We start from the raw sequence: 23,145 nt of genomic DNA, 5'->3' as shown, positions 1-23,145 counted from the left end.
TACACCCCTATCTATTGGGATAATGTTATATTGCATTCTTCCCACAGATTACAGTAAGAATCCAATCCACCTTGGCTGTGTTTGCGAGAGACTTGAATTCAGGAGCCACTGACCTGATGGACCAGAACAGCTTCTTTGGATTGGTTATGGCCCATTGGCTCCATGTAGATAGAGCACTTGCTTGTAAGTAAATGAGGAAATAAAAAAATCCTTATAGTAATAAGAATGAACACATAGTAGTTTCGTGGTGTACTGTGTTAGCTGCATGGAATGGATTCCACTCTTTTGCTAATAAAAATTATTGATTTAAAGCCCAGTGGTCAAAAAAATACTTTTAAAGTTTCCTGTTATGAGAAGTATCTAAAGCACACACTTGTTCTAGAAAAGCCAGAAGTGGTGCCATGTATTTGTACTAGAGTGGAAGTTTCTTAAGTTGAAAACATTTTGGTTCATCTCAAGGCATGTGCTTTAGTTTATATGTGGATTTCTATCTGGTCTATGAGCATCTCCCAATACTTTTATTGCAGTAACACTCTTAAGAAGACTCTGCACCCAACAGGGTTTATTTACCAACCAGTGCTAAATAAGGAGGAATCCTTATGGTGAATATGCTTAATTCCCATTACATGAATACAGGAATACAAAAAGCTCTCTTACATAACAAGATCCACGTCAACATATTTCTACACAGGAACTCATATACTTCTGTTGTGTGAATGTAAAAAAGAAAAATTATGAGAATTTTATTTTTGACAAACAAAATATGCCAAAAAAGTTCAAGAATCATGAGATGTGTATTTGAACTATTAAACCATTGGGAAGCACTAAAAATGGTTTAATTCATTTATCTGCACAATATAGTCTCTTCTTTTGATAGTAATTACAAGCAGATGTATCAATGAGATGCTCATTTAGGTTTGGGTTTGTAAGAACAAAAGTTATTATCCAAGCCAATTACTCTCTTACCCACATGGCTGCACAGAGACAGAAAGTTCAATTTTCACCTCATCAGTGATTTTGTGGTATTTATTTTATTACTATAACCCACCACTGTACAGAAAGGAAACTGCTTGTGCTATTATGAAAGAATTGGGGGGAAATTGAATATCTTCTCAATTAAAACAGGAGATGAGTCTCAACACAGACTCCCCACCCAGACTGAGAGTGCAGTGATCAATGCTGCAGTGGCAGATTCCACACAGGATAACGACAGTTGAAATGCTTAATAAAAAACCACCTGATAAAAGTTACTTTGTCAGCTGAAACATGTGGCAAGTGACAACTCTGCATTTGCAGGATTTGGAGTGGATGGTATCATGGGTCTCTTCCATCCATACCATCCAAAGTCTTAAAGATGTTTTGAACCATCTTGATGCAGAAAAAGAACATATCGGAGCATACAGAACAGGTTGGTATCTTTGGTACAATGAAATGGTTCAAACCTTATTCTACTTCAGCGCAAAAGCTGTTTCAGAGTGGAGGACATTTTTACCATTAGTTAGCCAATAAATCTGATTCACTGTGTAATTCTGTTTTGCAGATGAACACGGTACCTGGCTTCTAATAGAGTCAAATTCCTTTATGAATGGCATACATTATATTAATCTTCAAAGTGATCTGTATCATGGGTAAGTAAACCACTTTTCATGTCTAGCTATTTGTTATTTGCATATTTTAGAGCCCTCTAGAAACATCTTTTCAGTCACATCTTTAATTCTGTCAGTGATGAGAGAATATTAACTTCTACTGTATATTCAGAATGTCACAGAAAATACCAACTATTAGGAAAACCCCCACCCAAACGCCAAAGCTGCACAAGCATCAGCTCGGCTGGCTTTGGTTCAGTGTATTTAAAAAACTAAAACAAAAACTGAACTTCTACACTTACCAGTTAAGGGCAACAGTGGCTTTTCAGAGGCTTTACAGTTACTGCCCAAGGAAGAACCATCTATATGGTTCTCAGGCTTTATTAGAAGAAATCCAATTACAAAATAGAGTAAAGGGGGAAGGGGAAAGTGCTTCACAATTCCCCCCGTGAGCTGGATTTGCAGAGTCTTATGTGGCTGCTGCTATGATTCACAAATACTCTGTGTGTGAGTAAATAATTTTAAGCCTATTCTGACACCTGTGGGCAAGCTATTTCCCATATGACAAGACTTCTAGCAATGGATATGTGAAAACAGCATCTGTGCTTACTTGACTCCATCCTTTTTTTATCCTAACTACTATAAGCACAACTTATGCTCCATTTCTACTCTTGCACAGCATACTGTAGACAGTATTACAATATTACTATGTGAATTATTAATTTCCCGCAGAACCGCTATGAGTTGAAACATTGATATCTTCAAGCCTATTTACCTGGAAATACTGTCTGCAAATGGAAAACTATTTATGTCTTATAAAGGTGACTACCTTATACACGAACAGAAGTCTTTCCCGCAGTTTACCATATCTTTTATGCAAATACAAGACAGAGAACCACTTTTAGTCTCAGACACCACAAACACTGATATCTGTGCTCATGCTATTCCAACATACAGTTCCATTTTATTTAAACACATTACTTGCAGAAGCCCGGTTAAGCATATGGTATTTGCAGGACTGGGACCTTAAAGCAGAACAAACATTTGGTTTCATACTCTAAGAATACGCTTGGGAGGGGAGGGGGGAAATAAAGAACAGAGGGCTTGTGGATGCACCCAGGATGATACCAATGTCCTTCCTAACTTAGATTTTATCCCAACTGCAAGGCTGGGAGAAAGCTCGTATCTCTCAGCCTGCTCATTCTAGTGAGAATCTTTTTAACACTTCAGTCACAGACGGTATATTATCAGAAACTGGATCCATGAGGAATCAGAACATAACATTATGGTAACCTACAAGACACCAGTCTGCTCACTGAATGTGGTCTCTGCCAGAACAAGCACTGTGTTATTTCTGACCTGTGACCCTGGAGACATGCGTAGTGCTGATTTGCTGTACACCTGCACAGTCATGGGCCCAACCGGCACTCGTGGTACGATGAGCTGTTTCTGAGAAGCACCAGGATGAAGGCCCCTGATTTAGAAAGAAAAACAGTAAGGTTTTAAAAATTCCTTTGATTTCGCTGTTAAACCCATACTGCTGCCACCCGGCTGAGTCCAACAAACTGAATTTAAATTAGCATTTAACAAAGGAAAGATCACAGGACTTAACAGAAGGTTGTCGTAGCTACTTAGAAGTACATTTACTTCTGTATTGTTTTTAACTTAAAACCAAACCAGCAAATGACCAGAATAACCTCATCTGGGCCAATACTCCCATTTGCTTTACAAGACTCTGAAACCCCAGTTTTTCTGTCCTGCTGCTTGCATTTGTCTCTGCAATAGACCAGCTCTTTCACTTACCATTTAGAGGGCCCTTTTGAATGTACTTCTTTATTATCAGCAGAAGAAATAGTTAACTCTTGTCTGTTTATAGCATTTAAATAATTTTCAGCATGTTTCTGTTAGAGGGAAAAAATAATGTTTAGAGTATTACAAAGGTATGAGGGATATTAAATTTACTTAACTCGGTTAATATTGCAGTCCAGGCCTTCCCTTGACTGAAAAGGTGATAATTTTGTGCTTCTGTTGTACTAAGTCTGATTTTGGCTGATGGGCACAGGATCAGGTAATTCTGATGACCCAAACAAAAGGAAATCATCCTTTGTCTTCTGCTTGTGCTCTATTTTACTCACTCTGAGCCCAAGTTCAGTTCTTTCCCTCGCTGTTTCGAGGTCACTGATATCCACAGTTTCTACATTTCTTTTCAAGTCAGTATTTTTCATCTTAACTTTAAGCTTGTGAAGTTCTTGCACCTAAAAAACAAGTTATGACAAAAATCATACCCATACCTTTAACCAAAACCAACGTTATGTAGCAGGACTTAGCCAAAATTCAGTATTTCCTAAATACAAGAGAAAAAAAACGTGGCTCTCCATAACTTCTGTACTTGGTAAGAGAATAGAAAGGCGACAACCCGAGCCCTTATCCCAAGGTCACCGTCGCCTCACGCAGGGGCAGCGGGGTCCCGTGGGGGTTCTGCCGGGGCCGCTGCGGCGCTGCCCGGACCCACCTGCCCCAGGCCGCCTCCTGCCTCCGGCCGCGGCTCCGCGAACCCGGCCATGGCGCCCGCCGCCCTCGCCCCTAGCAACGGGACGCGCTGGCCGGACCGCACCATCCGCCGCGCCGCGGGGGGGGAAACGAGGGCTGTCCCCGTCCGTCCCCCCTCCCCCCCCCCCTCGCCGCTGTGTGGTAGCGGCGGTGCCGGAAGGGGCGCGGCGGCGGGCGCCATGGCGGCGGCGGGGCCCTTCGCGCTGGTGACCAGCTGCGCCGCCGGCTTCGCGGCCGAGGAGCTCGTCAAACGTGAGTCGCCGCCGCCGCGGGGCCCCGGCCCGGCAGCCCCTCACCGCCAGCCCGCGCCATGAGGGGAGCCCCGAGGGCTGCTCTCCTCTCCTCCCCTCCCCTCCCCTCTCGCGCCCTGGGCCTGCGGTGTTTAACCGCCTGCCTTGAGGAGGGAGTCGGGGGCCTCCTTAGTGCTTTAAGGAAGTAAGCGATTTAAGGGAGGTGGTACAGAGCGCAGGTTGTGTTTTGTACCCTCTGTACCAAGCAGCAGGCGGTAACACCACAACTGAGGGAAAAAAGGAAACCGCCCATTCCGTTGGCCCAATTTTAGATGTGAACCAACAGTCTTCAGTTGTACCTGGACTAGATAATTCGAGAATTGCCTTGAGGGTGAATAGGAATAGGACTTTTTAGAACAACAAAGCAAGGACAGGTTCATGAGACCATCAGGTTTGCTGCTGGCCATTCACTTGCGGAGCACAACAGTGAACTTGTTTCTCTGGGACAGGTCCGTGGCCCAGGTGGCCTCAGGAACAAGGGGGACACCAGAGTGGCTCAGGAGTATAGGCAAGAGAAAAACAAGAGATGAGTAAATACCATCCCTTTAGTTTTATCTTTCTATTTATGGAGTGAACAGACTGCATTAGACCTTAAGCATTGTCCAGTGCTGAAAGTCTAAATTCTAAAGGTCTCTTGCTTTCATGTGTCATACTATTTGTTGCCCCAGTGCAGAAGCATAAAGAAAGGGAAAACTAAACCCCTTCCTTTCTGCAGTTATTACAGTTGTAGATTACAGTTACTCTGTATCAAATGCATAGAATTCCTTCCAAAGGAAGTGGTTTTCTGGGCGCCCATTTTTCATTTTTATTGCCTAAAAAAAGAGTAAGCCCTGAAATAGAGAAAACTGGTGGAATTTTTAGCAATTGTAGAATCAGGGGGATTCCAGGAAGCAGCTGTTTAAATCTGGGTGGTTTTGCCATTGCAACCTGTTAGTACAGCCTTGCTTTTTAGGGAGCTATCACAAACGGTTTGATGTGCATCCTGAGATGTGCAACTTACCAACACCCTACCCCCTTGTCTGGATTTGTTCTCAGCTGTCTGAGTAAGATCTTACTTGGGACCTCCTAAAGCACAGAGCAGCCCCCAGGGACTGGCTTCTTCCATCTCATTAAACCACATTTTGAATGAACAATAACAGCACCAGCTCTGCGGTCAAAGGCTGCTCTGTCACAGCAGCTGGGTTGATATTGAATTATTTAAGCATTCCATAAAAAAGAATATTACTATCAGTCGTTGCTTATTTTTGAGGAAGGGATAAGTGAATTCTAAGGTATTATTCAAGGTTCCTGTAGTTTTCCTTTGATTATTTTTCATTGTGAAACTAATTAAGTAAAAAATGAAGGTGACTAAAAAGCATCACAGAAGAAAGTCTTAAAACTTCAGGGTTTAACTAGTACTCACTTTCAAATGTCTCTTCTTCCACTGTTTTTCAGTACCAAAACTGGAGCCTTACAGGCAGTCTGTGTGTCCTCTGGTTGGGTGGTTTCACAAAAGACATTAAAACCTTCCTGAAAGAAACATGATGATTTACTAAAATACCACAAGAATTTAATTTTCTGCTTTAGATAACAAGTGAAATCAGATCAGCTCCAGAAGAATGAGCAGAACAAGCATTGTGAAACATTCAAGGACATACTGATAAGGCCAAGGCAGCTCTGGCTGGCCTGGCTGAAGGGATTTGGTGGGTGGAAGCAAAATGCTGGTGCAGTTCTTGGAACTTGTGCTTTTACTGCATGAAAGTGTCGCACCAGATTAGAGACATTATTTAGTAATGGATTAGAGCTGAATGCTGAGATCGGGACCATTATATCAGCACCTCTGAGGCAGTACACTGAGATACAATATATTTAGTTAAATATGCTATTAAATACTGTGTTGATGGTAGGGTCCATAGAGCAACTGAGTTTTGAGTCTGTACCACAAACATGAAATGAAACTGGTATCATCACTGCTTTTGCCACTGTGTTGCTTTATTTCTCTGGTACGTGCTCTTTGTAGGAAAATCTGTCTTGTAAGTAGAAAGATGCTGCTTGGAGCATTCGCTGTTAGGAGGTGTATGAGAACTGATCTCTCCTGCTGCTTGCCAGAACTTTCCAGGCTAATTACAAGGCTTTTCCCAGTGTTCTCATCCTGTTAAGTGGGAAACAGCTTGAGGATGAGAAGAATATTCGCTAGACATACTTTAATTCATTCACATTTCCATAGGATTTCCTGAATGCTTATTGCGTGAGATACTGTGACAAAACAAAGCTATTTAAAATGCAGAAAATAGGACTGGCTTTTCTTTTAGATGTATTTATCCCAAATTAAAACAGAAAATGATTTAGTTTTTAATAATGCTGGCAAATAGATAAACACTGTCTGATGTGATCCCCCCCCCCCCTTTTTTTGGCTATTTAGAATCATAGAATAGTTAGGGTTGCAAAGGACCTTAAGATCATGCAGTTCCAACCCCCCTGCCATGGGCAGAGACACCTCACACTAAACCAGGTCACCCAAGGCTTCGTCCAACCTGGTCTTGAACACTGCCAGGGATGGAGCATTCACAACCTCCCTGGGCAACCCATTCCAGTGCCTCACCACTTAGGACTCCCCTTCTCCCCCACAGCATATTTCTTGTGTCTCTTCACCCCTTGTGTAATTTGCCGGAGTATTTTTTATGGTGTATTCCACCAGGTGGCTCTCAAGGCCCAGAATGTGAGAACTACTTGGTGTACCTACCAACTAAGGGGACTTAGAATCATTTAGGGCTTCATAAAAGACTGAATTGTATTCTTACAGTATGTACTCTATCTGGAAAACACAAGAAAGAGTGATCAATACCTTAATCCCTTTGGAAAACACCCCTTCAGTCAGGAGTTGGAATGGTTCTGAAAAAGGTATTAAACACACAATATAGTCAAAGCGCTTAAATGTCAGTTGGGTATTAGAGAACAGGGAACACTGCTGCAAAAGGCAAGAGATCAACATCTGGGTCTTTGATTATTGTTCAACTCTCTTAAAGTCCCTTCTGGTCTCCAGTTCTCCTTTTTCAAAAGGATTTGCTGCCTTGCACTGGCAGAACATGGAGCCTCTGTATTACAAAAAGGGAATGGATGTTGGGTTTTACAGTTCAGCAGTGGCCTCTTCTTTATCTTCTGAATCATTGTTTAATTTATGTTGTCTGAATGGAAGATCACAAAGGTAAAAGTCAGCAAGTTTAAGTCAGTGAAATGATCAGACATGTAAATAACTGAAAGGAGTTTCCAAAAGTATTGGTCAGAATTTTGTCCACATTATTAGAAATTACAGATACTGCTGAGTGAGGAAGGCACACAACCAAGGAGCTTTCTGAAAAACCAAAGCTGGTGACTGACTGCCTGGAGTGAGCCATAAAGCAGCAGTCACTGTCTGTTACTGGGCTGAGCCATGCACTGATCTCGTGTGCCAGTTGCTGTTTTGTTCTTAAATAGTTTTCTGGTAGAAAATGGGCAAAGTGAGTCATGGACTGGGATAAACTGGAAGAAGAGAATTGTCCATGTCCAAGAAATGTGGTGATCCTGGTATAGGTGGGTGTTAGTACAGGGGCTTCGGAGGCTGCACGGGTGAATAGTGCCCTTGCCCGTGGCAGGTTATAACTGAGACTGATACTGGAGCTGCCTTAGAAATTGTCTTGTTTGGTCCCTGGCCTCAAGTAATTCACTGTGAATGAGGAAGCTTCTATTGCTCCAAAGTGCTTTTGTACGCAAGTGTGGGACACAAGTACAGGAATGTCTTAATTAGCATCAGCACTTATTGGTAAGACTGTAAAGGTTATTTCAGTAAAGCAAGTGTCCAGCATTAATAAGTGCAGTATTTGTTGGAGGACCTTGAACTCTAAATCATGTTTCTGAGTGACACTAAGCGATGTTCTTTTGTGGCATGAACTTTTCCATGCATGTTTTTAGTACTCTTTAATGGTGCTGCATTTGGAGGCTGTTTGCATTCCTGTCATCCAGACAAGCCACTTCTGCCCTATGAAAAGGCAAGCTAATTGAGGCAGCCCAGCAGGCCTGCCTACTGTTGTGGTCACAGAGTGACTCAGTTGGTTTTCCAGGCTCTTTGCATGGCAAACCACTGACACTTTCAATGGCTGAGGAGTTTAAAATTAAAAGTGAGTAACTCCAACTCTGTTAGAGATGAGGTTGACAAGCCGCCTCCTTCTTGCCAGATTAATTTTATGCAAGTTTATTCTATATGCAAATAGAACTTGATGGGGTTTATTGTGATTAATATCCTCTAAATCAGATATGAAAGTGTCCTCTCTGAATTTACTGCTTTTATATTAAAATACAGGCTGTCCTGGAAAGAAATTTCTGGAATCTGGAGGTGGCAGATGTAATCCTTTAAACTAGCTCCAACACAGACTATATCCTTAACAACTGCTTTGAGTTGTAGTGTGTTTCTTTTGTAGTCTCTGCTTGTTTACTCTAAAGGGCAAAACCTAATGGTTTAAGTGACTTTTTGTGGCAGAGAACTATTTAGAAGATACCCAAACTACATTTAGTTTCCTGCCATGAGTAATCAGGCTGCTTTGCAGTCATTCATTACAGCCCTTCATGCAGGCTGAGGCATAGCAGGGCTGAAGCCTTTCAGAAGGTTCCCTGCAGCCCTTCGAGGTTAGTGTGCAACATCCATTTTGACTGGGAGAGAAATTCCACAGGGGACTGGCAAAATCTCTTTGGATGAATGGTGGGTCATCAGAAGCACAATGGGATGAAAGACAACTGCTTAAAATACAGGAACCAGTGGCATGTAATAGGAAATGGGACATGGCCTCATTCTCCTAGCAGTACTTTGAGGCTGAAATTTGTCCATGAAGTCTTTTGTGAGGGGGAAAAATAATCACTTCCAAAGCAAATGTAAAAGTTCTTTCACACTGGCTTTTGAAAATTGTTCTGCAAGTTCTCTCCTTTTGTGTTCTTGCTAGGGTGGCTCACTTCACTGCAGTGACTTTTGAACAGACTTCCTTTCCTCACCCTCTTCTCCTCCCCCCTTTGGCTTTCCAAGTCTTATTACTGATTTTCTGGGTTTCAGTAATTTCTATGGCCTCCTTTATTCTTAGCTTCTTGTGGCACTATTTGGGGAACAGCCTGTTCTAGCATCTCCAGGAACTGTTTCTCAGTACCTTCAAAACCTAACCTTTAAGATCTCTGAAACCCCCTTATACTTAATTTCTGTTAACTCTTCTGATGCCCAAAGCAGTTCTAGCTGACTCAGTCCTATACAACCGACCTGTGCTTTAAAGGGTCTGTAAATTTGTCGAGCTTGAGCAAGATATTCTGCCCTTTCCAGCAAGGTATGGATGGGCAAACTATAATTCACCTCCACCAGGTGGCTGTCATGCTATGAGCGTGCCCTGTGAGTTGCTCCCAGCACGCAAAGGGCAGTGTTTAACATCACATTACCAAAGCACTGCCTTGGATTTTAATTGTCGAGCTCCTGCATGGAATTTAATGGGAATTACAACTCAATTGTAGTAACTTGCTTTATTTTCTCATTAGTTACCTTCAGGTTTTGGTCACAGTCAAACAGTTCTTTACATCCGAATGAACATGCAGGGTTTGTTTCTGCTGTAATAAAGTTTAGGTATTGTCTCCATACATCCTGTTTACAGGTAACGGGTTTGAGGCTAACACATTAAAAGGCATTTCCAGGAAAAAGGTTTCTTTCTGAAGAGCTTCTGTACCACATTTTATTTTGAGAGCCAGACAGTAAACTCTTTTGAAAGGTAAATAATGAACTCTAGCACAGAGTAACAGATTGAGGTGGAATTTTTAAAGATCTGAAACAGATACTGTTTATTAGAGTAAGAAAAGATGGCTCTGTACTGGCATTCTCCCAGCTTCTCTACACAAACTGTTTTCTTGATGCTGGTTTTATCACCCACCTCACTCATTTCCTTTTATACAGGTATCACAGGAAAAGATGACATTACTGTGGGAGCAACTACAAGTGGAAGAGTGAAGTTTTACCCCTGGACAATAGATAATAAATATTACTCTGCAGATATTCACCTGTGTGTAGTACCAAACACATTTCTTGTTACTGCAGATATTGCTGAATCAGTGCAAGCATTTGTTGTGTACTTCGACAGCACAATAGTAAGACTCCTCTGCTTCCTTATATTGCTTTACCTGTATGATATAGTTGCCTTATCACAGTGCTAACCACAAATTACATTCTTTTATCTTGTGCCATCCATTCCTTTTAGGCTGTTGTACTTAATTGTCAGTAGATCAGTGTTAAATTATTCCTGCTAACAATAGGTGGTGTTTCCTTTTGCTATTATACTCCAGGTGGAAGGGAGGGTTTTGGGGATGCAACTATGCCAATGAGTTAGGCAAATTTTCCCACCATCTCCAACTACTCCTAGCATATTTCCTTACTTCATTTTATTCTAATAATGATTTAAAACTAGTTTAAAAATCTAAAGGATTTGAGTCTGTATTCCAGATAACTTTGGTTTTTCTCCTTTAGAAATCTGGACTTGATAATGTCTCTGAATGGCTTGCCTTGACAGAAGAGTGGTTACCAGAAGTCATGATCCTTGTTTGTAATAGAGTATCTGAAAATGGTATGAAACCCACAGAAGTTCCATATTAACCTCGCATAATGATTCATTTTCTAGTTAAATCAACACTATTGCGTCTCAAAATATCAGTGCAAGACTGAGCTCTAGATTTGATTGAGAAGAGTCAGGTTACCCTTATGACCAGGAATACAGGTTTGCTTTGGTTCTACATCAGTATATGCAACACAACAGCAAGCTGTAAGGTACACGTATGTCCCTCTAACTGAAGTCAGCTTCAAACCTGGGGTTAATGGTCTTCATTCACTGTGGCACTTCACTTACACACCCCTTTGAGTACCCATTGCAAAGCCATTTGATTTTATGGTAATTGCAAAAAAAAAACAACACAATTCTTTTTGCTTTTTGGAAGCTTTTTGGAATCAAATTCAAAAATGAAGGGAGGACCCACACCAGCTACCAGATACTGATTTCCCATACAATCCAGAATGAGCAAACAGCTTTGAAGGAATAAAACGTAGCTGAACATTCAGCTACTGATATTAGTCTCAAATGCGTATCTTCACTATGCATTTTTGTTTCCCAACTTCAGGTGTTAACAGACAGAAAGCTCAAGAATGGTGCATCAAGCATGGCTTTGAACTGGTGGAACTTAGCCCTGAGGAACTGCCTGATGAAGACGGTAGGACTGCTACTTCTCTTTTAACTTCTACAATGAAAAAGCACACCAAAATCTCTCCTGAACAATTGCAAGGGGCATAACTTTATTTATGTGCTACATGACTACAGCATGGAATGCTCCCAGTTGGTGAGGCTTAGCCTCAGCTAGAAAAGGTCAGGAGGAGGAGGTTATTTCCTCCAAGAAATTCCATTTGTCTCCTCCCAAATACAGCTGCTGTTTATGTAGCACCTACATAAAAATAATATCTGCTCCTTTTTCTGGCACCAATCCTAGGACTGTATTGATCATATTCCACTTTGGAAATAAATCTAAATACAGGAACCAGGGCAGGAAAATTCTTAAGAGAAGTAATTCTGATGGTGACATGACAGGCTGAAAAGGAGATTGTTAAGAACACCTCAGAAGAGCATATGCAGTTACACAGGAAACAAACCAGTTTCAGAATCACTGGCTGACCATACATTTATAACTTGAAAAAACCCATCCGAGTCACAAGACTGATGTTCCACTCTTGAAAAGTGACCCTGCGCTTCCTGACAACCTTATCAGCATCAGCCCAATCTACTCATTGCAGTGATACAAAGACAGTGTTTACATCTTACCTCTACAGAACCAGAATGAGATAAGCAACTCCCATTTTCAGGCCTGAGTGGAATTAGTCACCGACATTTGCTCTATTTCAGGTTCACTAAGGATGTAGCTATCACCAGAAGGAGTTTAGTCTAAAGTCCAAAGCTAGAACACAAGTCCCACCCCTTCCCCATGTAAGTGCCTAGATACAAATTGTATCCTGGATGGCCAAGAACGCTCCTTCTCTCCTCACCATGTCTTTAAAGCGCATTTGTTTTGGGGACTTTGTTAGTCAAGTAGGGGGGGTGGAGCACTTCTGATCCATAGAAACCAGAAGAATCAGAAGGGGATATCCCTTAGAAGTGCTTTAAAAGGAAATGCTAGCAACATTGAGTTAGTTTTATATTGAGTAATTGTTGTAAAGGACAAGCTGTTTACCACTTAATGGAAGTAACAGGAAGAGTACCAAGTCAGGATGGTAATCTTTGGAGTACTGCAGGGGAGGTGGAACTAGATGATCTTATGGTCCTTTCCACCCCTAACTATTCTATGCTATGTTCTTTCCTGGGTATTTAATATGGTTGTTGGTGCACAGGAAGAAGAGTATTCCAGTAAGTAACATATTTACCCCATAAACACACTTTATGAATTATAGAAGATAGAGTGGATGCAGTAAACATACTGGGCCATGATCTGTTTAAAAAGCCTGACATTTCTGGCAGCTCATCACAAATAAACCGCAGCTCTTGCTATGACTGTCAAACAGTTGTTCGTGCAGTAAGGACGAGACCTCTAATGACTCTGATACAGAACCAGTGTCAGAGGGTAAAATACTTGATCCAGGGGGTCAGAGACAGCTTTAAATCCATTTTTAAGGGCAGTTTCAATGATTGCACCTGTCCCTGAGTCATCCTTAGAGGAAGTTCATTTTTAAGCAATCACATTTTTGTATCCAAAGAGTTTGTTTGTTTTCTTCTCCTATTGCTTTGTGAGACCTGCACAAATATGGGAAGCTGACTAAACTGAGGAAATGGAAAATTGACTATACAAGGTGGTGTCAGAGCTATTCAGTAAATAAGTACAAGTCCTAATAATGCCTTCCCAAGTCTTTCCAGTTACTGTAATGCACAGGATTACTGGAAAACTTAGAGTTAGATGTGGGTATAGCTTTACAATGATCATTTGTAACAAGCATTGCACTGTTTTTAGATGGTTAACCAAAGTTCTTTACTTTATAAATGAGGGAAAAGTAATTCTAGCATCTACTTTTATGCCATACAGCATTCTCAAAGAACTTGGGGTAAAAAATGAGTTGCTTTTAACAGCAACTTAAAACTCACTATTAAATTTACTTTACAGCTTACTGAACCATGTGGGCCTCATACTAAATATTTAACAAAACCCCACTGAGAATTCAGATTTCTCTGCAAAAGGCTGAGCTCACAGTTCATAATGCATGGAAGTCCAGACCAAGAAGTGATGCATTAATTTAGATTTGTTTGGTCTCTTATGAAGCAAAGGCAAGAAATCTGTGTTTCTTAACAGTGATTTATATTGACTGTGATAAGATTGGACAGGGATTCAGACACACAGCTCCTTACTTTCAGACATGTAATGGACTTTGGTCTAAGGAGTGCAATGTCTCTGTCTCTTGGTTTAGATGACTTTCCAGAGTCCACGGGAGTGAAAAGAATTGTACAAGCCTTGAATGCCAACGTGTGGTCCAACGTAGTCATGAAGAGTGGTATGTAACAGGTTCATCTTACATCAGTTCTGGAGAACACAAGGCCTACAGGCCTTACAATTTTGGGCAGGAGTTTAAACTGAGCAGTTACAGTACTGCTGCCACTGCATCAGTACAAAGAGAATTACAGCACTCTTCAAGCTTTCACATGGAATAATAGGGATTCAGGTATTGCTTTCATTGTCCCTTGACGCACAGAGAAACATACAGGCAGTGGGGGGAATTTATTCCTATTTCAGCATCTGTTCATGTTCCTTTTGTAATTGAATTTGTTCTCTACCAATGACTTGAGTTAAATAGTCACTAACTCAAAAACTAAAGCTTGTTCTTTCATACTCTAGCAACAAGTACCTCGTCATTATCAGCCTGGCCTAAAAACTGATACATGGGTTAGTGGAGAAGTGTTACATTCCAAATTAGTTATAGTTTAACAAAATACTGTTCTGAAATAGGACTGAGATTGGCAAAGAAGTGATTTCATGTATCTATTGAAAGACATATTAAGTGCATTGCAAGGACTGTATTCCCTACAGAAAATCCCACTCAAGTACATGGAAACCACAGAATGTTCTGGACACAGTGCAAAAACCAGTGCTTGTCCTTCCATCTCTGGTTTCACAAAGCCTCATCCCGCCAGCAACCTTCCAGTGTCTGACTGCACCCTGATATTCAAATTCCCACTGTTGGGGCTTCTTCCTTCCTATGTCTTTTAACTGTGTAATGGTTTTGAGTGCCGAGAGGCTTCTGTTAATTCCTGTAACTGCAGGATGGTTCCTGGGACTCACCAGGGCTGGGATGAGAACTACTAAACCAGTAATCTTCTTTCATTTTCTTTCCTTTACGCAGCCTTTTGAGTGTTTCTCATACCCATCAGAATGAGTTTCACGTGGGTTCTAACTTAAGGTACCCACTGTAAAGCAATAGGCGACCCTTTGAGATGGTGTGAAGTTTTCTCACTAGTGCTAAAACAGTTCCCTTAATGGCACGTTTCCTGCATTTGACAGATGCCACATCTCACAAGAACGGAACTTGGTCACACGTTCAGGTCTTCAGGGAGGAAATTCCTGTGCATCATTAGTTTGTTCTGTAGAAGTCAGACTCCTTGGAAAGCCACATTTTCTATCTCCCCAGTGCAGGAACCACGCAGCATTGATGCATATTGCTACAAACCCCTCAGGAAGGGAGCTATATTTGGAGGTTGTTGCAGCCTGAATGTGCCTTCAAAGGGAAACTGTTGAGCTCATTTTACTTAAAATAAAATCTTTTACGACCTGTAACGTATCTTTTGCCTTCAGCTTCCTCCTGATCCTGGAAACTGGCTGCCATGTAAATCACACTGCAGCTTTTCCTGCTGAATTACCTCTACCTGCTGGCCATTTAGAAACCACGGAGTCATACTTCATGTGAAGATCTTTCATAGAGCATAACGTATTTGTGTAGCAGTAAATGCTTATAGCACTGTTAAGTGTAGCCATCCAAACAGCCAGTGTTACAGCACTGCCTTACTTCTGTTTGTATGAGAATTATGTTTACAGATAGAGCAGGAAAGACTTTTTTTCAAGTACAAGTGTTAAACCCATAGTAATTTAAGGTGTTTTACCTTAAACACTGAGAATTCTTCTCAAGTTGGGAAGCAGATTTTTCACACAGCTATTACGAAAAGCCTTGACCTTTTGATTTTCTTCTATAACCATTAAATACATTCATCTCTCACCAATTCATAACAATAGGTATTAAATATAACATAGTTGAATTACATGCATTTTCACATCAATTAATACCAATTAGAGTATTGTCTCTGGTAAAATTAAAACTAAACAGTTTACCTGAGAGTCTCCAGAGAGCAATTCCTTTATGGAGTTGGTATGAAGCTGTTGGTGCTCCAGGCCTCAGAGCTCTTCACCTGAGAATCAGGTGGTTTTCTTCCTCTTGTGCAGAAGAACATGAGCAGTTCTTCACCTAACATCTTGCCCATATAAAGGTAGTGCACTTCTGTTGTGATTTTCTGTCCCCCCGCAAGAGCAAACCTATCTGACCTTAGCAGTAAGAACAACTTACTGGCCTTTGAAAAAGGCTTCTTGCTACTTTCCTGCTTAAATAGGTGCTTTATTGCTCCCAGCTGGAGCTGGTTACCTCAGGTGGGGCCAGGAACAAACCTGGCTCTCTTTACAGAAAAGTAGCCTGGTTTAGGGGGACTAAACATCATTATTTAAACAAATCATTAATTTTGATCTTTTCATTCCAATTTTATATGGAAATTAGGATCACCACATTCTAACTAGAAACAGGTTATAGAGTAGATAAAGGCAGCAGAAAACATTCTGCCATGAAACAAGCATATATGAGTCTCAGAGCCATGCTCACAGCACAGCATGCTAGAACTCTGTGACTACTAATGAACAATACCTGTGAAACTATGGACTCCATCGTTTTGGAGCCACCGACTATTACAGTAAGTGGAATGAGATAATGTTTGGCTTTGATGCTGTCAGAACACTGTGTAAGGCATCACCCACTTCCTGAATTGCACCCAGAAGTTGAAATAACTTTTACATCCAATAAAAAAGAGTTTTTAGGAAGGATTTTGAGGGTGTGCCTGCAACCAAGTGTTGTGTCTGCCGCCTCCCTAGCCACGGGTCCAGAAACAAATAGCTGCTTTTCAGAGGTCCCTGCTGGAGATTCCAGTGCTTTCTAACTGAGCCAGTGTTCACTAATTACACTGGCGGAGGTCTTGTGTATGTGGTGGTGGTGGGGATGGGGCCACTGTCCTGTACAGGCTGAACTCTAATCGTAGATACAGAAGAGGTACATGATTAGATCACTTCATCCACCCCGCTGCCAATGCGGGAACGTTCTCTCCCAAGTACACTCTGGACTGCAATGTCCAATGTAGCTTAGATGACTCAGACATTGGCGAAATGTCCGTCTTTAGTTTCCCAGAAAGACAGCTCTTTGCTCAGCCTGCTGAAACCTGGGGAAGCTGCTCTGGTTTGGGTTGAAGTCCCAGTCTTACTGCTCAGCTGCCTGTTAAGCTGGCTGATGGACTTCATGGGCTTTCACATGTCTTGCAAGTGAACATTTTTAAGGCAATTCCTTCAGCTAGACTGATTCACTTCTTCCCAGACCTCTGGTGAGTGATCTCTTAAAGCAGTAAAGCCCTAGAAAACAGAGCCAGTTGAAACAAATACCTGCTGGGGGCTGGAGGGAGCAGGAGGGAGAGGACCGGGACAGGACACGACACGCATTAGCCTAAGTACACAGTGAAGATTATTAAACAGGAAATGAGGGCTTAGTAATTCTCTAATGGAGACATGTTTACATGTTTTCTAGAGAGCTGATGGCTTCAGTTACACATTCAACTCTTCAAAACGAGATTTTGTATAAATGGCAAGTCAATTTGGACAGTGCATGAGCATGACATCACCTCAACGTTTGAGGCTAGAGCTTAGTCATTAGGGGAATAACTCAGAACACATTTTTTTTTCAGGGAAAAAAAGTAATATTAATCTCTGTGCTGGCACAAGTCACTTTCGTGGCTGTTTGCAGTACAGTAACTTCATGCTGGTTCTTTTTTAGTTGACTAAAATACAGAGATTTTCAGAAAAACCTCCTCAGTCCCGTGTGTAACTGCAGTTATCCCCTACTCAGTGCAAGGCCAGCTGAAAACACGGCTCAGGAAAAAAGCCTTCATCATATCATCTATTATGCATATATTTCATTTTAAAATAAAGTTTAAAAAATGCTTTTTATTATACTTTAATTTAAAATCCTGCCCTGAATCTATTAACTTAGATGACTGTTCAGTTTTACATTTGAACTCACTGGGGGTTTTTAGGTTGGATTTACACCACCATTGAAATACACAGGGGGTGAGCAGATGCAGACACTTTGTAGTGTGAAAACACATTGGATTTGATGGTTGGGGCCTCCCTCGAATTCTGAGTTAGGTATTTAGATACTAAGAACTGCCTTTGCATTTATGCTAGTGCTGAACCTGTTTTGACAACATGTGTATAAGCAAAGACACTTGTTGCATTTCCTGTATCTAACCACAAACCCAGAGCTGCTTCCCATGGATGGTGAAACCCGGTCCACTGAGCCTCAGCAAACAGCAAATGCTGCTTCTGCATCTTGAAAGCTGCCTTGTTTGGAATCAGAGACGTTTTCCAGACTAAATCCTAACAGAGCAGGGACTTCACATAAGAAGAAAGAAGAGCTCACATCTCTTGTGCCATACACATCTAGTCCCTGTAGGTAATACTGCACAGTAAATGTTGTTAGTATAGTTTTAAAACAGAGAAAACAGAATTTCAAGTGCACTGATGCAGTTCCACAGGGTGCTGCTTGTCTTCACTGAAATAGTCTCTATCCCATCTGGTCAGTTACTGTTTGTATTAACACTGCATTTTCTGTCACACTAACTGCTGGTTTGTTTCCAGACAGGACCCAGGGCTTTGGTCTTCTCAGCACATTAGCGGGTGCAAACCGTAGCATCAGGTCAGAGGAGAGCCAAGATACAGAAGTAAACAGTAATTCCTATTTCTTATTCTTTGCTCATACTGTTTCTTGTGTTGCTTTTTCCAGTTGTCACATTTGGTGTGGTGGTGACCTGCTTTTATTCCCTCCTTCCTCGAGGGATGCATCACAGCCTATTGTGCATGTTGTTTGTCATTAATACCCAAGAGCCGTGTTTTGTGCAAACCAAACCCTACCACTTGATAGTTATTTGAAAACCAACAAACCTACCATAGCAAACCTTCATGTAGCACCTATTCAGTGTTGTAAAAGTGGGTTTTCGTAATACACGTTACAGGTTTTGCAGTAAGCAGCAGTTTAAGATAAAGACTAAGCTTTTGAAGTCAAAACAGGAAGCACCTGATTTACTGCTGATGTTTGTAGGTGCATTATTGGGTACTCTAATACCTGTTTGGTTCCTGACAGCCCAATCCAGCAGCAGCAGAAAGGGAAGAATCCTGTTCAGACAACAGGGAAGATGGAGCTAGCACAACCAACCTACAGATGGACAGCACTGTAGGTAAGCTCTTCTGCTTGGCAGATACATTGGAGCAGGCACCCTGGCTGTGATGGTCCCAGAAAGCCACTGGCTTCTTCTCAGTGAAAAGTATAGGATAAAAACATGCTTGCCCCAGTCAGTAGAGAATAATTACTGAGTTTGGGTGTTCTTATAAACATGGGCCCAAGTTTGGATGGGACAGAGCCCCTGCAGCACTGGAAACATTCAGATCTGATTTGATGACATTTCCTGATGCACATACTATATACATTGTATATATCTAGAAACATCCATGTAAGAATAAAGCTTCAAGCTTTAGGGTTGCAGAGAAAAATCATTAACAGTTTGACCCAGCAGGAAGTGAATGATTGAAGCATGCTCTGCCTGGGTCAGCCCTAAGAGGTTCAAGTGTTTTGAGCTACAGGTCCCTAAATAATTGCAGGAGATGGGACTTTCTTACACATTTTATGTGGAGACATTCTAAAGGATGAGTGTTGTTAGTTGTGGTCTAAGCACAGTCTCATTACTCTTTAATTTACTCCGTGGTTGCTCCTAGATAGATCATTTTATAATAAGCAAGAAACCTTAAATATTGGATGAACTCAAAAACACTCCTGCAACATAATGTATCAAAATTAATTACCACTGTAATGATGCTGTGAGTTGTCTGTATGAACAGTCAGTAAATTAAATGGTTCTTTCGCTCCTATGGGGTTGGAATTTGCAAATGGGCTTTGCAGATGTTAAAATATGGAGTGCATCAGCAAGGCTTTGCTACCTGCTGAGAAAATGGAATAACTTACCTTGAAGCAACCTGCACGCATTTGTTTCAGACCCTGTGTTAGACACGGACATTCAGGAGCTGGCCAGCCTGACCACCAGGGAGGGTGACCTGGAGAACTTTGAAAGGCTGTTTTCAAAGCTGAAAGAAATGAAAGGTAATGTGCCAGGTTCGGAGCTGTATCACCTATTCCAGTCACGAGAGCCAGTGTGGGAGCTGGGGAGACTCCTGTGCAAATTCCTGTTCTCCTGTCTGAGGTTGTTTAATCTTTTCATTATTTGCCCTTTGCTTGACAGTGAAAGCAGCAGCTATTGCTCAGCTGATTGCTGTCACACTGATTTTGTTCAGCATGAACTAATGCTACAGTTTCCTGTAAACGACCTGTAACACGACTCATTTTTAAGCTCTCTGTCTGCCAATCTTACAGTTCAAAGCAGCAAATGTTAGAGGTGAAATCCAGTGCACTCAGAAGCATCAGCTTTCTGGTGACTGGGAACTGTGACTGCTCTTACTAAATCAGATTAGTTTTTTATGATCTTTGGGTGTTCTCCCAAACCCAGCTGCAAGAGGCATTTCTCTGCCTGCTCACTGCTGAGGGTGACAGCCTAAATTCTGTTCCTTTCCACAGATAAAGCTGCAACATTGCCTCATGAGCAGAGGAAACTACACGCAGAAAAGGTGAGGGTTTGAAATTGGTGATGAATCTGTTAAACCTGGGGTTTTCCTTTCTAAGCCAGGATTACTGCTGTTGTAGAGTTCCTATATTCAGAGTAGCAAGAACAAAGCTCACAGTCCCGGGAAGACTGCCTCCTGTCTCCCAATAACTGAGTAACAAATGGGGGATTTTGAGACACTGGAAGAGGCTTTCCCCTGTCAGAATGTGTGCAATGAGGCCCTGCAGCCACCGAGGGTGTAAGCAGCTTCCACTTAACTCAATGGAAAAGCCTTGAGCTCAAGGAAAATTTAATATGCTTTAATTAGCACAGGGCTGCTATCAGATGTGCCTCCAAGAACTGCAAATTATTACCTCTGTGTTGCTGACATCACTTCAGAGAAGATTAGCATTGTGCTTAGAACCGTGGCTGCTACATTAAGCTGCTGCTCAGCTTGTATTTTCTGCATGGGAAATGCAAAATCTCAGTCACTTCAGGGGAATTTTTCCTCCTTTCCTGTCTTTTTTTTTCCATTTTTAGGTGGCCAAAGCATTCTGGATGGCAATTGGAGGAGACAGAGATGAAATCGAAGGTCTCTCCTCAGATGAAGAAAACTGAGTTCTGTAGCTGTAAGCACCAGAGCAGCCCTCAGGGAGGGATCTTTTCTTGCCATGAGTGTTCATTGTGAAAGCCCCATTTACATTGAGTTGCGTTCTTTGGTTAAAGGACTCTCGGCATCACTGTAGTAAGTTACACATTCCACAACACCTGATGGTTACAGTGGTTTTGTCTGACCATTTACTCTCTCAGAGAGAATCCTGGAAGGCGACACAAGCACTGAGAGGAAATAATAATCTGTTTACATTTCCAAATTAACGTTTTTATTGTTTCCTCTTTTGAGTTTAAATAAACAGATTTACTATCGCTTCTCTCTCTACATATGGCTGCTGGTGGTGAAGCGAGTACTTAATTCTGAACATTTTAGATGTAGGCCTGTTTGATGTTTTTATGTGGCTTTATAGCTGAGTTACTAGTTAAAACAAACCAGTTTTATATGAGCCATGAAGAAAGTTGCTGAACTGTGCCCTGTTGCGGGCTGCCATGCCAAGGCTGCAAGGTTAATCCTGCTGAGTGACAAAGCCATGAAAGATGGCCCACAGGCTTTGAATTGTGTTTGTGGCTGTAAGTACATGGTCCTTCCTGGGAAATCAGGTGGTGTGCCACACTCCCGGGCTTCCCATTAGAAGCTTAATTTGGGATTAAATGCCAGACAGGTTTCTGCTGCTGTTCCAGGGGTGAAGTTCCCTGCCCAAACCTTCTGCACTGCTTGGCCTGCAAGGCCTAACAGAACGCACAGTCCTGCTGGTGAATTGTCCTGAACAGCTAAAGAGAAAATCTGTGATTTCAAACCCCCACCCTGCGACCTGATGCATTTATTACAGACTTACGCTCTCGTACGTTCATTAGAAAGCACCAGAGTACAGGTTTCACCTGGCTGCTTCCTGGCAGCAGGGCTTAGGCAAGATTCCTTTGTCTTCAGACTGGATATATTAGAATACCAGACTGGTTTGGGTTGGAAGGGACCTTCAAGCTCCTCTAGCTCCAACCCCTGCCATGGCAGGGACCCCTTCCACTGGAGCAGCTTGCTCCAAGCCCGTGTCCAACCTGGCCTTGAGCACTGCCAGGGATGGGGCAGCCACAGCTTCTCTGGGCACCCTGTGCCAGCGCCTCAGCACCCTCACAGGGAAGAGCTTCTGCCTAAGAGCTCAGCTCAGTCTCCCCTCGGGCAGGTTAAAGCCGTTCCCCTTGGCCTGTTCCTACAGGCCCTTGGCCAAAGCCCCTCTCCAGCTTTCCCATAAGCCCCTTCAGATGCTGTCATCTGTTGATGACAGTTTTTGACAACACTGTTGTCATCTCCTGCACTGGCACACAGCCACAGACTGACTGGAGAGTATAAACATGCGAGGGACGTGGAAGACAAGAAGGAAGGCATTAGGCTGGTGGGGGAAGGAAAGAAGAAAGGTAAATCCCATCCTCTCCTCTCTCCTTCCCTTCAGCCCTTCTCTGGTGCTTGCCTGGCCTGCCCTATGAAATGATGTGTATTTCCCCCAAGAGCATTTCCTTACCAGTCTGAAAATGCCACATTAAGGAATCTTATTCAGGAATTCTGAAATTAAGTTTTCCAATGTCTTGTTTTCTTCATGTCAATAAATTGGGTGATCTCAGAGTGGCTCTCCAGAAGTTATTTGACAGCTTTACATTTTGAAAGCACTTTCACAGTGGTTCTTGACATTCATTGCCTCTTCTTGTAAGATTAAGCAGCACTACAATAACAAGCTGCTTTGGAATGTTGTAAATCATTCCCTGGGAAAACACTACAGTGTTTTCAACTCTAAGAAATAGATCTGAAGCCTTGTTTAGTGCTTTGGAAAGCATTTCTCATGCAAAGACTGAGCAGTGTCTCCACCACAGCAAAATACTTATTGTTAAGAAGAAATACTCCTTTTACAGGGATACACAGAGACATTCAAGGGAACACACCTCCCAGGGCCACCTCTTCCAAACAGGGTGACAGAGAATGGCTCCGGGCCTTGCCGTGAATCTGAACCCCAGCACAGAGCTGTAACAAAGGACTGAAGGGGGGTCCTTCCAAGTAGAGAATGGTTTTCCATGTTTGTTTCTTGGTAGCTGAAGATTTGTTTTTCCCTTCCTAAACATCAGTTG

At 42.1% G+C, this 23,145-nt stretch overlaps 2 protein-coding genes across 5 annotated transcripts in view; one reads left to right on the top strand and one right to left on the bottom strand.

Moving 5' to 3' along the window:
* Positions 1 to 4,207, bottom strand: part of IQCH (IQ motif containing H) — a 55,220-nt gene extending 51,013 nt beyond the window's left edge. For 2 of the 3 annotated variants that reach the window (XM_062642630.1, XM_062642631.1), the window contains exons 1-2: positions 3,722 to 3,837; positions 2,946 to 3,060 (exon numbers count right to left, since the gene is read on the bottom strand). In XM_062642630.1, the coding sequence (XP_062498614.1) occupies positions 2,946 to 2,999 (54 nt within the window). In that variant the 5' untranslated portion in view covers positions 3,000 to 3,060; positions 3,722 to 3,837. Of the gene's footprint in view, positions 1 to 2,945; positions 3,061 to 3,389; positions 3,488 to 3,721; positions 3,842 to 4,098 lie in introns of those variants that run through there. The other variant, XM_062642633.1, reaches the window with a different exon arrangement.
* AAGAB (alpha and gamma adaptin binding protein) lies at positions 1,545 to 21,358 on the top strand. Of its 2 annotated transcripts, none has more exons than XM_062642635.1 (10): positions 1,545 to 1,628; positions 10,359 to 10,549; positions 10,926 to 11,022; positions 11,570 to 11,659; positions 13,890 to 13,973; positions 18,413 to 18,495; positions 18,915 to 19,008; positions 19,821 to 19,925; positions 20,397 to 20,446; positions 20,962 to 21,358. In XM_062642635.1, exons 1-10 carry the CDS (start codon positions 1,586 to 1,588, stop codon positions 21,037 to 21,039), a joined length of 915 nt encoding a protein of 304 aa, XP_062498619.1. In that variant the 5' UTR covers positions 1,545 to 1,585; the 3' UTR covers positions 21,040 to 21,358. The 2 variants fall into 2 exon arrangements, with proteins under 2 accessions (XP_062498619.1, XP_062498618.1); XM_062642634.1 differs by lacking the exon at positions 1,545 to 1,628 and adding an exon at positions 4,262 to 4,388.
* The last annotated feature ends 1,787 nt before the right edge of the window (positions 21,359 to 23,145 follow it).

Source organism: Pezoporus occidentalis, unplaced genomic scaffold (genome assembly GCF_034315485.1).
Source record: "Pezoporus occidentalis ecotype Australia unplaced genomic scaffold, CSIRO_AGI_Poc_V1 ctg72, whole genome shotgun sequence".
In the NCBI taxonomy this organism is placed as follows: Eukaryota; Metazoa; Chordata; class Aves; order Psittaciformes; family Psittacidae; genus Pezoporus; species Pezoporus occidentalis.
The sequence above is the reverse complement of the archived record's forward strand: the minus strand, read 5'-3'. Positions and strand labels throughout refer to the sequence as shown.